Source organism: Puma concolor, chromosome B2 (genome assembly GCF_028749965.1).
Source record: "Puma concolor isolate L17-30 chromosome B2, mPumCon1.1.hap2, whole genome shotgun sequence".
NCBI lineage: Eukaryota > Metazoa > Chordata > Mammalia > Carnivora > Felidae > Puma > Puma concolor.
Genome location: NC_141671.1, coordinates 123119133 through 123133521, shown reverse-complemented (window position 1 = coordinate 123133521; position 14389 = coordinate 123119133). Strand labels below are relative to the sequence as shown.

Here is a 14389-nt window from a genome sequence, read left to right as displayed (position 1 = left end):
TTCAGAAGACATTTAAAAATTAACATACTAAGAGGGGCACCTGGGTGGCTTAGTTGGTTAAGTGTCTGATTTCAGCTCAGATCATGATCTCACCGGTCTGTGAGTTTGAGCCCCGCATCGACCTCTGTGCTGACAGCTCAGAGCCTGGAGCCTGCTTCAGATTTTGTACCTCCCTCTCTCTCTGCCCCTCCCCTGCTCATGCTCTTTCTCTCTCTCTCTAAAAAATAAATAAACACTAAAATATTTTTTAAATAAAATACAAGGAGAAATCTATGAGAATAATACTAATTTTACGAAACACTGACAGCACTGAATATTGTTGTTTAAAAAATTAGTTCTATTTATTATTAGAAATGTTATTTTCTTTTAAAACATAAACATTCTAATCAAATACCATCGATAACCCTATCCTTTTATGTGGGGAAAAGGGAAACACGTATTATTTAAAATACATTGGTAAGGCATTTTCCACTTAGGTTTTTAATGAGCAGCTTGGATTACTTAAGGAGTGGGGCGATAAATCAGTGTACTGTCTTCGGTTATAACCTGCTTCAGTAACCTTGGGGGCAAATTTTCCATAGCATCAAGGGCTAAAGTCTAACTCATTTCGAGGAGAGTTATATAAACTGTTGTGTTCTGGGCTGTCGTCCTCCAGCCTTACTCAGCAGCCTTACTGCAAGGTCAAGTCCTGTTAATTATCGTATCAAACTCTTAAAGCCCTGAACTAAATGCCCTTCTGTACATAGACTTTTTAGTGATTTGAATTGGGGAACAAGGTGTTGATAATAGAAGTGTTGAGTGTAGGAAAGAAATTACAAAGATTCTAAGCAAGCCTTTTCCTTTCCCTCAAAAAAAATTTTTGTTAATGTTTATTTATTTTTGAGAGAGAGAGAGAGAGAGAGAGAGAATGTAAGGGAAGGGGCAGAGAGAGAGCAAGGGACAGAATCCAAACCAGGCTCCAGGCTCTGAGCTGTCAGCACAGAGCCCAACACGGGGCTGGAACTCACGAACCGTGAGATCATGACCTGAGCGGAAGTCAGAAGCTCAACCGACTGAGCCACTCAGGCGCCCCTCCTTTCCTTTTTAATTGACGTCCCCAGTCCTGACCCTGAAGCCTCATTCGCACTATTCACCACGGACACAAAGCCCAGAGATGTAGGTGCAGGTGCACACACACACACACACACACACACGCAAAGAAATCATTGCAGACACACATTTGGGTATGTATGCATGGAAATTTCCTGGAAGAACCCACAAGAAACTGTTGGTGGTGGCTCCTGGGGCACTGGGGACAGATCTTTCTTTCCCTTCAAAAATCAATTTAGTTTAAAGACAATTACTCCCATGGAAGCTCTGAAAAGATATTTCTTCCATTTCCTTTAAGAAACTAAGCATATGTGACCAATATAAATGGAACTGGCACTTTTGTATGGTTACAGGGTAAACAGCACGGAATGATTTAGCAGATGTTTAAGTAATAGGCTGCTCAGATTCATTTTCCTTTAGGCACTTGGGTGCTTCAGGCTTACTCTTGTTAGCTTAAAATACTCGGTGAAGAGTAAGGGAGGTGTAGGGACCAAGTCGAGGCATTAATAAGCATAGTGGGCGTGAGACAAAGCCTTGCCATAAATCTACCCATTGCTGCCCCACCCTCGGTATCTCTCTTCTGCAGCCCCAGTGATTTGTAGCAACCAGCCACAGCAGGTACAAGACGTGAACTTTCATTCGCTTTGTAAACATCATTTGGAACCCCCCTGGGGGACCTTGGGATACATTGAAAATAAGGTGATATAAGCAGTGACCTATCTATGCTTACGTAGGACACACTTCTGGTTTTGAGCAGAACTGAGCAGTAAGATATATACACACACATGTAAAACCACAGTTTATCATTCATTCATGTAACAAATTACTTGGCTATGTAACTCCTATTGTGGGTGCTAGTATGCTGTTATGCTAAGGCACTGAAATTTAGTGAACACAGCCCCTTTTTCTACAGTGCTACAGCCTAGGAATATCTAAATTATAAATCATAAGCAGTAGAAAGGCTTTGCTTTATTCAGGAAGCATATGTTTCTGTACCTTTTCTATTCCCTCCCCTCTTTTTTATTTCTATTACCTTGAAATGGAGATTTTTTTTTTCCCCTAAGTAATTTCTAATCATTGTTTTGTGAAAAAGTATCCTTTTATCATCTTCATTTTCCCACAACAAATACTTAAAACAGTAATATATTTTATACCGTCTGGAAAGAAAGTGAACAGTGATGGTAACAAGAACGAATTCCAGGCACGCCTGAGTGGCTCAGTCGGTTGAGTGTCCGACTTTGGCTCAGGTCATGATCTCATGGTTTATGGGTTCAAGCCCCCCACGTTGGGATCTGTGATGATGGCTCAGAGCCTGGAGCCTGCTTCAGATTCTATGTCTCCCTCTCTCTCTGCCCCTCCCCTGCTTGTGCTCTATCTCTGTCTCTCTCTCTGTCTCTCTCTCTCTCTCTCTCTCTCAAAAATAAACAAACATTAAAAAAATAATAATAATGAATTCCAGGAGCACTTGGGTGGCTCAGTCTGTGAAGCTGTCAGCACAGAGCCCGCTTCAGATCCTCTGTCCCCCTCTCTCTGCCCCTCCCCTGCTTGCAGTCTCCCAAAAATAAATAAATACTTTTTTAAAAATAGAATGAATTCCGTTCTTTCTTCTTTTTCAAACAGACCAACGAGGCAGGAATAAGCCCTAAAATTAAAAAGACTAAATTCCAACTGACATTTCCAAATAAGATCTTATTAATAACTCATGTAGTGTTTGCAATCTAAGTCATTTGACTTTTAAGTCCTCAGAGGCATTATGAAGTTGTGATTAAAAGCCTGGGCTTGCTAGCTGCATTTACCTTTTCCAAGTTACCTTATCTCGGCATCTGTAAAATGGGCACAACAATAATAATCCCTTCCTCAGACGGATGTTGGGAGCACAAAGTGAGTTAAGGTGAAGCACTAACAGTATGCTTTTCATTTCTTCTCCTGCCCTAGAAGGCTGCCCTTGTTTTTCACCTTCTGAAGTTTTCCAGCACACACGTTTCTGGCCTGGCTGAGGGATGAGTCCCTTGCAGCAAGCCTGGGGTAGCTCCCGGACAGGTTTAAAGAGACATGCAGCCCAAGGTCAGGACCGGGAATGAGGGAGCAGGTGGGGAGGGCGGAGGAGGGGGCTGACTCTTGAGGACTGCCAGTGGGCCGGAGGACGTTGGGGTGAGGCAAGCAATCACATCGCAAAGCTTTCCTACCATTTTTAAGTTGCCCCCCTTTTTGAAAATTCAACCTTCATTTGGTTGCTATAAACCTCTGACTGTTTTCCAGAGTTTTCACACATTTGATTCTGACAGTTCCTGCTTGCTTTTTGAGGTTTCTGTCCAGGAGGGGATCTTGGAGGTAACTCCTCCGCCATTTTGCCAGGGTCACCTGTCTGAATAAGGTCTGAAAGGTTAACTTGTCCATATTTCCCCTCCTTCCAAAAAGGGACAGTAAGAGTGCCTAGAGGGTGTTCAGAGGATTAGCTGAGTAATGAGATAATAAATATGCCTGGCCCGTAAAGACTCCATAGAAATATGATTAGTAATTACTTGCTGAAATACAGCGCGACTTTAAATGTTTGCCACTCTAGGTCTAGGAGGAACTGCAATGCCAGATTGCGGGGGCATTCGCTTCCATTTTTTAAGACGGCTAAAGGTAGCTTCATCCGTTCCTCAGTAACAGTCCTATATGCCTTTAAACATCTGCAATGTCTGTTTGATCCTTGACCGAACTCCGGATCCACAATTATGTTCCGTTAAGTATTATATGCTCTCTATACAGAATGATAAAAGAGAGACTCAATTCAAAAGGATTTTCTAGAGCCCACTGAAAAATAAGTAGAAAAGAAAACGGAGACCGAAAGAAAAAACAAAAGTCAGCTGCATGTGGAAAATACCTGCGAGAAGAAACAGCTAACGCAGGATCTCGTTGGAACGTTCACAGGCTCACGTTGTTATTCTGCTTCCTTCCCAGAAGTTAGTCCTCTCAAGTGTTCTGGCTGGGATCAGAACCTGCACCTCTTAAAGCTGAAATTCAGTACCTGGTAAAACTATCCACTTCTCCACATGCTATATAGACGTTTTTCATCCCTTGGACATTTTCCCACTTATTTCTCCATGGGCCTAATGACCTACCCACTGAATACCAAGGACATGTGGGATAAAGAATCATCGTCGAGATGTATGATTAACTTGGCTAAATGCTAATACAGTTTTGCAGCGAAAACCTTCCATCTCTGCCTTTCAAAACTTTGTAAGAGATGTATTCATGGTGTTTTTGCTTACGCAAAACATGCATTTCATAATTGTCAGGTATTGTTTTTAACATGTGTTTCATACAAGAAAGGTCAAATGAAATCTTAAAAAAAAAAAAAAAATGTTGCCTGGCTCTCCTATAAGTGAGTCTCCCAGCACATCTGGGAACCTCTGTAAAAAATTAACTCAACATTCTGGACTCTTGGGATGGCCAGATTATTAACTGGTTTTGCAGAAGCACTCTGTGAAAGCCAAGGCATATAAGAAATATTTTCAGACCTGTAGACTATTAAATACTGTGTAGTTAGCCCACTGCACGAGAAAAACAGCAGGTAGTTAAATGGAGGTATCTAGTTCCATTCACAGAGGGAAAAAGAAACCACGCCTTTGTTGGCAATTGCATTTGACAATTTAGACCCTGGCTAAAATGTTATTGGAAGATTGAATATCAGACTTTTTTATTAAAAGAAAATAAAACATTAAGAATTATAGCAAAGAGCAAATTATAATCACATTGGCCTTGAATCTGACGTAGCTTCTGTATAGGAAAGCAGTGGGAATATTTTTCCTAGAACCTCATATAAAACCCAGATCCAGATTTCTATTTTTCCCCCCTTTGCCAAATTCCCTTTTGGAGGTAAGCTCGAAGAGAAAAAATACTAAGAAATATATTGTCGTTTGCACTGAGAGATTATTCAAAACATTTCTGTCTCTCTCTCTCTCTCTCTCTTTCATTTTTATGATGCCAGGAATAAGTGTTTTTTAATCATTTAACTTAGGCTGGACATCATTCCTTATGTTATCCTTACGTACTATGACCCTGAAATCACCATACTTAGTTTCTTCCCTGCACCCAGTGGATAAATACAACTGAATTCATGTTACTTCTGTTTGGCAGAGGTTGGTTTAAGCATGACAGAGATTCCTGGGTATACCCAAGTCTCCATTCCCCTTGCATGGGGTCCTGGCACTGGTATTTATTTTTTAAGTTTCTCATGGTAATGTGTAGCCTTGACTGCGAACCACTGGAAAACAACACGTCTTAAATGGGAGAAAGAAAAATCTAGTTGTGGACTAGACACGGACTAGTTGTGGACAAATCCAAATGGTCTATTGAACTGAGACCGAATCTATGTACAGTGTTGAAGATTAGATTTTCTCAGCCACCTATTGTGTTATAGTCAGACATAATGGTCTGAACAATGAAAGTGGCCAATCATTAATAACTTTTTTCCAGCGAATATATTTGGTGGTAGCACAGTAAAGCTTAAACACTTGTCTACACCTTTATGCAAAGAAAAATAAATGGTTTGAATGGAATGTCAGGAGATAAACATCAGACCAGGTGCCAGCCTTACTCTTAGGTGGGGAATAGTTTCTTTCAATGCTACACATTTCTGGAAGCATTAACTACTGAGTTAACCCCACTGCAAATCACTTCAGTACTCCAACACCAGAAACTCAGGAGGGTTAAAACCCTAGAAGAAATGAAGACATGAGTTAAACCACAATATTTTGCCATAATTACCATCTCCTTTCATTTCTAATAGCTTCAACTGAGGGGGACTTACAGACTTCATGTTTAACGGTTTAGAGATTAATAATTCAATCATTTAAAGCACATGTTTACTGAATGCCTACTGTGCACCAAGTCCCCCTGTGGACTCAAGAAATTTATAAAATACCACACAAAATGAATAAGACAATCATATATAAGGAGGTATTAAGTGCCATGGTGAAATAAAAAGAAGGAAGAACGGCTTTTCCATTTTAAACAGAAAGGGCTTCACTGAGAGGGATGATGTTTGAGCAGATACCTGGAGGAGAGAAAAGTTATGCAGATACCTAAGCAAAGAAAGTTCTAGTCTGAGAGCTCAGCAAGCACGATGCCTAGAAAGAAGTCTTTTTTTCCCTTTTTTTCTGGGACTATTGGCATATAGATAATTTCATTAACAGAGCAAACTTTTTCTATCAAAAGATTCCATTTCTTCTAACCTCCAATATGTTATGATTCTATTAACATTTTGGTTGTATGACTATGGGTAATGACTCCCATCAATTATAGAGCCCTACAGGAAGCTAAGCCTAAGCCTAACAATAACTTGGCCAGTTTTTCCAACAAGGAGACTAAGGCTAAGAGAGATTATGTAACATTCCCAGGGTCATACACATAGCCAAGTCTGGGGTTGCTGTATGTTTTACAGGTCTATCTAAGTCCAAAGCCCATGCCCTAAACAGATTTCTCTAATTATTTCTGCCAACTTTGATCTCACATAAATGCAAGGAATCTTCTCTTAACCACAGGGGAGGTATCGTAAACAACATAAATAACTTCTGACTATCTGTGTGACCTTCTGTAAGTCACTTTACCTTTTTCAGAATTCGTTTTCCCATCCGTTAAATAAGGGGGCTGAACCAAGTCATCTGTGAAATCCATTCTACCCACAAAATACTATTATTCTGTGATACGTTAACTAACTTTGGCCCCTTTACCATCTTTTGAGTCCTACCAAATCAATGGTGTTGTCAATGAACACGCAGTGATTGCCTTTTCCGAACCAGGCACAATCTACAAACACCACACCCCCAAATAATTTCTACTTAAGAATTTAAGGGGTGCACAGGTGGCTCCTTCAGTTAAGTGTCTGAAACTTGATTTCAGCTCAGGTCATGATCTCACAGTCATGGGATCAAGCCCTTTCAGGCTTGGCACTGAACATGGAGATTGCTTGGGATTCTCGGTCTCCTTCTCTCTCTGCCTCTCTCTCAAAAAAAATAAACATTTAAAAAAAAAAGAATTTAATTTGGTATAGAATATATAAAGGTTTGACCCAAATTCCAGTCAAACCAACTCTGTGTGTCTACTTTGTTTTGTGTTTTAACTTACAACTGAAGATGTGTGATCGTTGCCTCTGATACTATTACTGAAAAATCCATAAGAAGACGGGCTCCCATAAGCTTCTAAAATGACCACATATTGCCTCACCCCCCTACTCATGTCACCCAATATATTGCCTCCACAGTGCTCGTCTCAACTGCCAGCATTAGAAAACGAGTTCTATGAGGGCAGGGATGCATCCATCTGGTTCCCATCTATTCCACTTAGCATTGTGCTTACCATTCAATATGTTATCCACAAATACTCACTCAATGCAACATACAGTTGAATTAACTTTAAACCTGAGGGTAAATCTAAGTTTTAAGAAACCAATATCAGTGCTCAACAGACATCTTGAAATGTCGAGCTTTGGACTCTAGCCCTAGATTAGTCACTCACTTAAGCTACTTTAGTCCTCAGTTTCCCCATCTGTGAAGCAAGGAGGCAGGTGACAAAAGATCTCTTCCAGCTCCTCAAATCTCTGATCCTTTCAACTCTACCAACATCTGATTTAATAGAGGCTTAGCCTGGACGTCCTGAATGTATGTAGACCAGAGGTTGCTACTGAGACGCTTGCTGGGCCAGGCAGGAGACATGCATAAGCAAAATGGGGTTGACAGCAAATCGTCTTAAGCAATTCACAGTCACAAAGGCCAAACTGAAAAATATAAAAAGCCAAAAAGAAGGCAAGCGAAAGAAAGCCTCCAAAAGAACATTTGTCTACTTGCTTGGAATCAGTCTCTTCAGAGGCCGAGAATAGTCCCTTTGTTCCATGTCACGTGGATGTCATTAATGTCAAACAACTGAATGAGGATAAAGCATTGGTTCACCCAGAACTGGAAGACTTGTGATCCCTGGTGAGATTCTTTGACTAATCTCTGGACGAGACTCCTGCTGTCCTTGCAGACACTGTCATCTTCACGAGGGTGGAGGTTGGTGATTCCAGATAGACAGGTCGTGGGATGTTTGTTGTAGTGAAGTCGTACGGATGGGTTCTCATCCTGCCATGTGCAAGATGGAGGGTTCATCCAGAGGTAGAGGCCAGAGAAACCCACCTGCCCACACGTGTGTAAGTGAAGCCTCACCCGGAAGCACCCAAAGATGACACAGTCTGGGTAGGTCAGAGACGCAGCAGGTGCTTCCAGAAGGACTGCAGGTGCAGCACACAAACTAGGGCCCACGTATGCTCCCTGAGCCTGCCATGGTAGCTTAAGCACAGTGGAGACTGATTTCTTTAGCTGCCAGAGACCGTGGACCGTCGTGACCACATTTGACCATCATTCCCGGTCACTGAGCTCCAAAGCTCTGAAATATTTTGGACGCCCTCATCTTCCCTCATTTTCAGATATTCACCAAATCTTAGAAAATCATTCCGGCTGCCCTTCACACCCATCCCTCCCGTTCCATGACCAAGGTGCCCTTGCTCATTGTGCTCTCCTCCACATTTCTCTGGTGGTACAGCAGCCTCCTAATCCCCTCAGTTTTGGTCCTTTGTGACTCCGGTCTTTCATACAAACAGCCAAGGCTCTTGTCTCAGAGTGAAGGATTCATTGACATTCAAAGCCTTTCACCACCTGGTTTCTTCCTAATTCCCAACCATTTCTCCTGGGAGCCTTGTATTCCCGTGAAATTGTTCCACCAACAGTGGCCCAACCCTGCCTTATTCAGTTTGGCTCCCATATCGTTGTTTGTATTGCCCCTCCCACCTTGGATGCCTTTCTACGGCCTGTCCACCAATTCAAATGCTGCCAGTATTTTCAAAACCTGATCGAGTCCTCCCTCTTCCTTTAAACCTTGCTCAACAACTTTGCCCACACCGTTGCTTCCTTTTTAAACTATGGACAAAATGTAATAGCTATATGGCATTCTTCACCTTGGATTTAGAGGTCCTTAATATCAGATTCCATAGACATCTTTTTGGGTGTCTGTGTCCTGCTCCCAAATCAGAATACAGGGTCCTAGTAATCAATGAGTTTTTGTTGGGTCCTTATAACCACCAGGGTAGCGTCTTGGACTTAAACAAAAGCTTAATAAATATGTGTTGGATATAATAAACCCATCCAAGAGAAAACAATCAAGGAAGACTCTTCTTCCCCTGGATACACAGAACTGAATTTAAACTTAATATTTGCAGGATGGCTTTACACCCTATGATAACTTCCAGAGGACATTTTCTAAAGAGTCACTAACGCAGTTTGAGAAGTAAAATCTTATTTCCCTCGATATGAAGTGTTCTTGCTTACTTTTGAACATCACGTAACCTGAGATGGGAGAGAATCAACGACGCTGGTTAATAAGAAACACGCATTGTGACAGTTCCAATTGTATTTTAGGAAGAACTAATGACTTTAGCAGGATGCGTAACTCATACACAAAATATAAATAAATCAAAAGTAAATCAGGGATGAATCCATATGTTCTGATTTATTTTTCCTGTGTCATCACGACAGGTAATTTTTAAATTATTTATATATGCATGCATATTTCTTTACTGTGGACCAATGTTCTTTAAATCAGGATAAGATGGAGTGAAGAAAGGTGACCATAGCTGTTTTCTTTCTAGCAATCCTACAAATATTACAGCTTATCATTAATTGAAGGCATTTTGTAAAAGTAAGATTTGGCTCATTATTCATGTCAGTGGAATCTCTAATGATTTATTCCCAGGTTCATTCCCCAGAGCTTGCTCAAAATTTCTGAACATCTGACATCTCCCTAAATGGGATATTCTGATACAACCTACCTTCTAATATTGAACTACTTCTATCCTTGTTCAAATGCCCTTATCTTTCTAATGTTCTCAGGTTATAGTAACTTATGAAAGTACTTCTAGACCTCAAAAGTCTAGGGAATAAGCATTCAGCAATGACCTTCCAGAAGTAATCCTCTTTCCTTCACCTTCAACCTCCAACACTTTCAATTCTATCAGGTCAAGAAGATTTTCCCTCCTTTGCCTCCAGGGACACATTAGAGATAAGTTGAAAGAGAGCATTACTTCTATTAGAAAAATATTTTTTTTAAGATAGCCTCTCCTCAAAATGTCTATAAGGATTTAAAATCAATGAGACCAAATTCCACTGACTTTGCAGAACTCACAATTTTAAGGATCTCTTTTTAAATCATCAATTCCAAATCGCTCTGTATGTAAAACCGTGCAAGTGCTCTTTGTGGTTTTCAAGATGTTTATGCTGTCACTTATTAAATAAGTAAGCTTCACCAGCCTTCATTAAGCTTAATACACCTAATTGTTGAAATTGTTAGTTCCACTAATGACACGTGGTTATACAAAAAAGAAACATGTCGTCAGTTGAAAACGTTCTAAAGAAACTATAGACGAAATGTCACAATGTATGGTGTTTGCGTCACAACATTCCTGAAGAAGAGGGGACTAGATGAACTAAGATTAGTAAAATGGTAAAAAGTCAAAAATTGTTAACAGCCGGCTGATAGGTACATAAGTGGTTATTATACTGTTTACTTTTGCGTGTGCTTGAAACGTTTACCTCAGTAAGGAGACCTCATTTCATGAGGAACAGAGAAAGGAAGGAGCCTTGCCAACTTGGAAATGGAAGCCTAAGGTGAGACAGAATAGCCACTGTCAAATATCTGAGGTATTGTTTCTGAAGGAGAGCAGATATGTTCTATGTAACTCAAGAGTGATCTAGAACCAGTGGGCAAAATTTCAAGGATCCAGATTTCAATTCAACTTGTAAAGAACTTTCTAACTTTCTAACAATTAGAGCTGTATTTTAGTGGAATATGTTATTCCTTTGAAGGAATTTATACAGAAGGCCACTTTTTGAAGTCTGAGGGGTTTTTGCATGGCTGCTCAAAATGTCGTCCACGGAATGGTGCTGGTCCATTCACTGTTCTTCCCCCCGCTTGGGATTACATTTTAACGATTCTTTTTTCACCACAATTTTACTTCTAAACTCATACTTCCTATCAATTAAAAACAGATTAGATTACCAGAAAGTTCCATTAATGAAACGTTGACTACTTCCATTTTTATTTATCAAATAGGTTATGTCTCTGATATATGAACGGATGGAGGATGATGACCTCCCCATAGGGTTTTGTTTGTGTGGTAAGAACAATTACCATGAAATCCTCCCTATTAACAGATTTTTCAAGGTACATCACAGTAATATTAACTATAGGCACAACGTTGTTCAGCAGATCTCTAGAAGTTAATCGTCTTGTGTAACTGAAACTTTATACCCACTTCTTCCACTTCCTACTTCCCCAGCTCCTGACAACTGCCATTCTACTCTCAGATTTTACGTATTTAACTACTTTAGATACCGCTTATATGTAATACCATGAAGGACTTGTCTCTCTACGTTTGGCTTATTTCCCTTAGCATAAGGTCCTCAAGGTTTGTCCATACTGTTGCAGATGGTGGGTTTCTTCATCCATTCATCTGTCCATAGGCATTGAGGCTGTTTCTATCTCCTGGCTGTTGGGAATAACGCTGCAGTGAACATGAGGGAGATCCTGATTTCCACACATTCTTTGATAGTGGTTCACAACAAGAGAAGGAGCTCGTGCCAGACTATAAACTGACACACTGCTTCTTTTATAGGTAAACACCTGCTATGGAAAGAAAACATCGGCAGAACTAAACTAACTACTTACTGACATTCTTGAGTCTTTTGAGTATTGCTGCAGTGGGAGGAATTTATCCATTAAATAGTCATAGAGATTTTTCACGGTAATCAAACTATAGATACAAAATACCTATAAATGGAATGTCCTTTTTAACAATGAGATTTATATTTCTTTGACTGAAAATATATTTGCAAGCCACACACCGCATTAGTGTAAAGTTGTGTAAAAAACCAAAGGGTCATTGCTGTTCCCTGGAAATTATTGTGGAGAATCTATTATTTACATATGCACTAGGCAGAACTGTGAGGTTGAATGCATTATGTATATAGCATATATATATATATATATATAGCATATATATATATATATATATATATATATAGCATAAGTGTGTGTGCTCCTATTGAAAAAATAGATTCTGTTATGATTACAAAAATAAGAATTCTTTTTATTTTTTTGTTTCAAGTTTTTATTTAAATTCTAGTTAGTTAACAGAAAGTGCAATATTAGTTTCAGAAGAGTTCATTTTAAAGTGCTACTGAATTTAAAAATAGCTCTTCCTTATTACGTATTCCCCCAAGCGTATACACTAAAAGTAGCATTTCTATTATGGAGAAGTCCAAAAACACTTTTAATGTGCGAGTGTCCTCACATTGATCTACTGCCAATCATACAGGGCCTCTGCATACGGCTGTATAGTTTACACACTGCAAAAAAAGCATAGGGTAAAGGAGCGAGTGGAAGCTTAGTGCCAGCCCCCATGTGCTTATCCGGCCACGAGCCCTGACAGCGAATCGACATCAGGTCAAGGATCACCCACAAGCCCAGTGTGCCCAGCACTGAATGGATGTTCCATATGTGCTAGCTTCAGCCTTGGAATCCTGCCTATAGAATTGTAGGTCTGAGACAGCGAAAACGGTGAATCCATTTTCACATCGCTTCTTTTCTCCTTATGTTTTCAAGGCGAAAGAGCCATGTAATCATGCCAGCATCCTGACCAAGCCTGACCCAAGAGCCTTCTGGACTGATGATTCAGGTATTATTGGCAAAATACACTCAGGCCCCGCGATGTACAGGAAGCATTCTGTAGTAAAGCCCTACCCAAAGGCAAGGTTTGGGGGGAAATTGTGTTTTGCTTGTTTGTTTGCTTATTTATTTGTTTGTTTATACCTAGTCTAACACTTGACTATACTTCACGATCAATTTTACATGCATGTATGTGTTACAAGTCCCTTTAATTTATCTTCTTGGTTAGTGTCTAAAGCACCTATATGATCAGGTGTAGCTTTATGGAGCGTGAAATACCTTCAAGTGTTGGGGGCAACTTAGGAATGAGTCTCTTTCCTGGAGTGGAGGACAGAGGTGAAGGATAAGGTGGGCAAGTACACTGGCCCAAGTTTCTCTTCCAGAGGAAGAAGAGGGTTAAAAAACCCATGGTGAGCCACACTTGAGACTACTTAATGGAGGGCGGGCATGACTTATCCTATCAATCCAGGAGTCTAAATCTACTCAGAATCAGAGGCATGCCACTTTCTGAGATCAGAGAATATGCTTCAGGTTGTGTAATTTAAAATTACCCTCAAAGAGTATGGGCCGTTCTTACGGGAAATAGAAGACACTTTTTTTTTTTTCCTTATTTTTATTCACCGTGGAGACACGAGGCCTAATTGCATGAGGCAAAGACCCACTAGAAATAACAGAAGAAAGTTAAGCCAAAGGAGCTAAAATACTTAAGAGAGTGTTACTAGAGCTTTCACCTTTTCTAATTAAATAGGATCTAATTAAATAGAGAGCAGGAGGAGAGTAGTGGAGACGATACCTAATATTTGCATTAGGCCTCACGGCTTTATGAAGGAAGTGCGTTCACAAAAATCTAATAACGTGTGTGCGGCAGCCCTGTGAAATAGGAGGGGTGGCCTATCCTCACTGTCCCTGGGTGAGAGATAAAATCAGATCTTGAAAGAGGTTAGCCGACGTATCCAAAGCTCACCGCCAGAAAATACCAGGGCTGGGAGTAGGTCTGAGAGCCTGCTGGCCCAATTCTCTAACACGCTTCCTCAGAAGAAGAAACTGTCTTGTGAGAAACAACGTGGGTTAAACCCCCGCTTTAATCTTTTCTTTATAAAAGGGAGTGAGGGACTATGCCTATTAGCAGAAGCAGGACGGGAGTATAAAACTCTCTGATGCCTTTTTTCCAAAGACCAGGCTCATAGTCTAAACTGCCTATCAATATCGTCAGTGGAAAAAAAAAAAAAAAATTGTTCTGTCTTGTTTTCCGCCTTTTGAACAGAGATGAAAAACATGAAAATGAATTGGCCTATTTATGCCATCATCTTGGTGCCAATATAGTCCCACCACAAAATAAACAAGGCAGCCTCTGGCTAATACCCCTTCTCAGACCTGCAGCACATACGGCGTGAGGAAGCTACGTAGAACGAAACATCACAATTAAAAAATAAATGTTCTTAAAATTATGTAGAGACTGGAATGGGGAGGGAATCTGTCCAGGACAGGTCTAGAAAACAGCGTTCGTGCACTTTGGGGGGCTGGGAAAATTATGTTGGGACAAAAACTGATGCAGAAC

At 40.4% G+C, this 14389-nt stretch overlaps 1 protein-coding gene and 1 long non-coding RNA gene across 3 annotated transcripts in view; one reads left to right on the top strand and one right to left on the bottom strand.

Annotated features, from left to right (window-relative positions):
- LOC147581223 (uncharacterized) overlaps positions 1–4238 on the bottom strand; it is a 28483-nt gene extending 24245 nt beyond the window's left edge. Inside the window, exon 1 of one of the 2 annotated variants that reach the window (XR_015251556.1) lies at positions 3959–4238. This is a non-coding gene — a long non-coding RNA (uncharacterized LOC147581223). The remainder of the gene's footprint in view (positions 1–3958) is intronic. The other variant, XR_015251555.1, reaches the window with a different exon arrangement.
- The window catches only part of SGK1 (serum/glucocorticoid regulated kinase 1), a 113539-nt gene that overhangs the window by 67238 nt on the left and 31912 nt on the right, over positions 1–14389 (top strand). The window contains exon 3 of the mRNA XM_025925325.2: positions 12769–12841. Coding sequence (XP_025781110.2) covers positions 12769–12841 — 73 coding nt within the window. The remainder of the gene's footprint in view (positions 1–12768; positions 12842–14389) is intronic.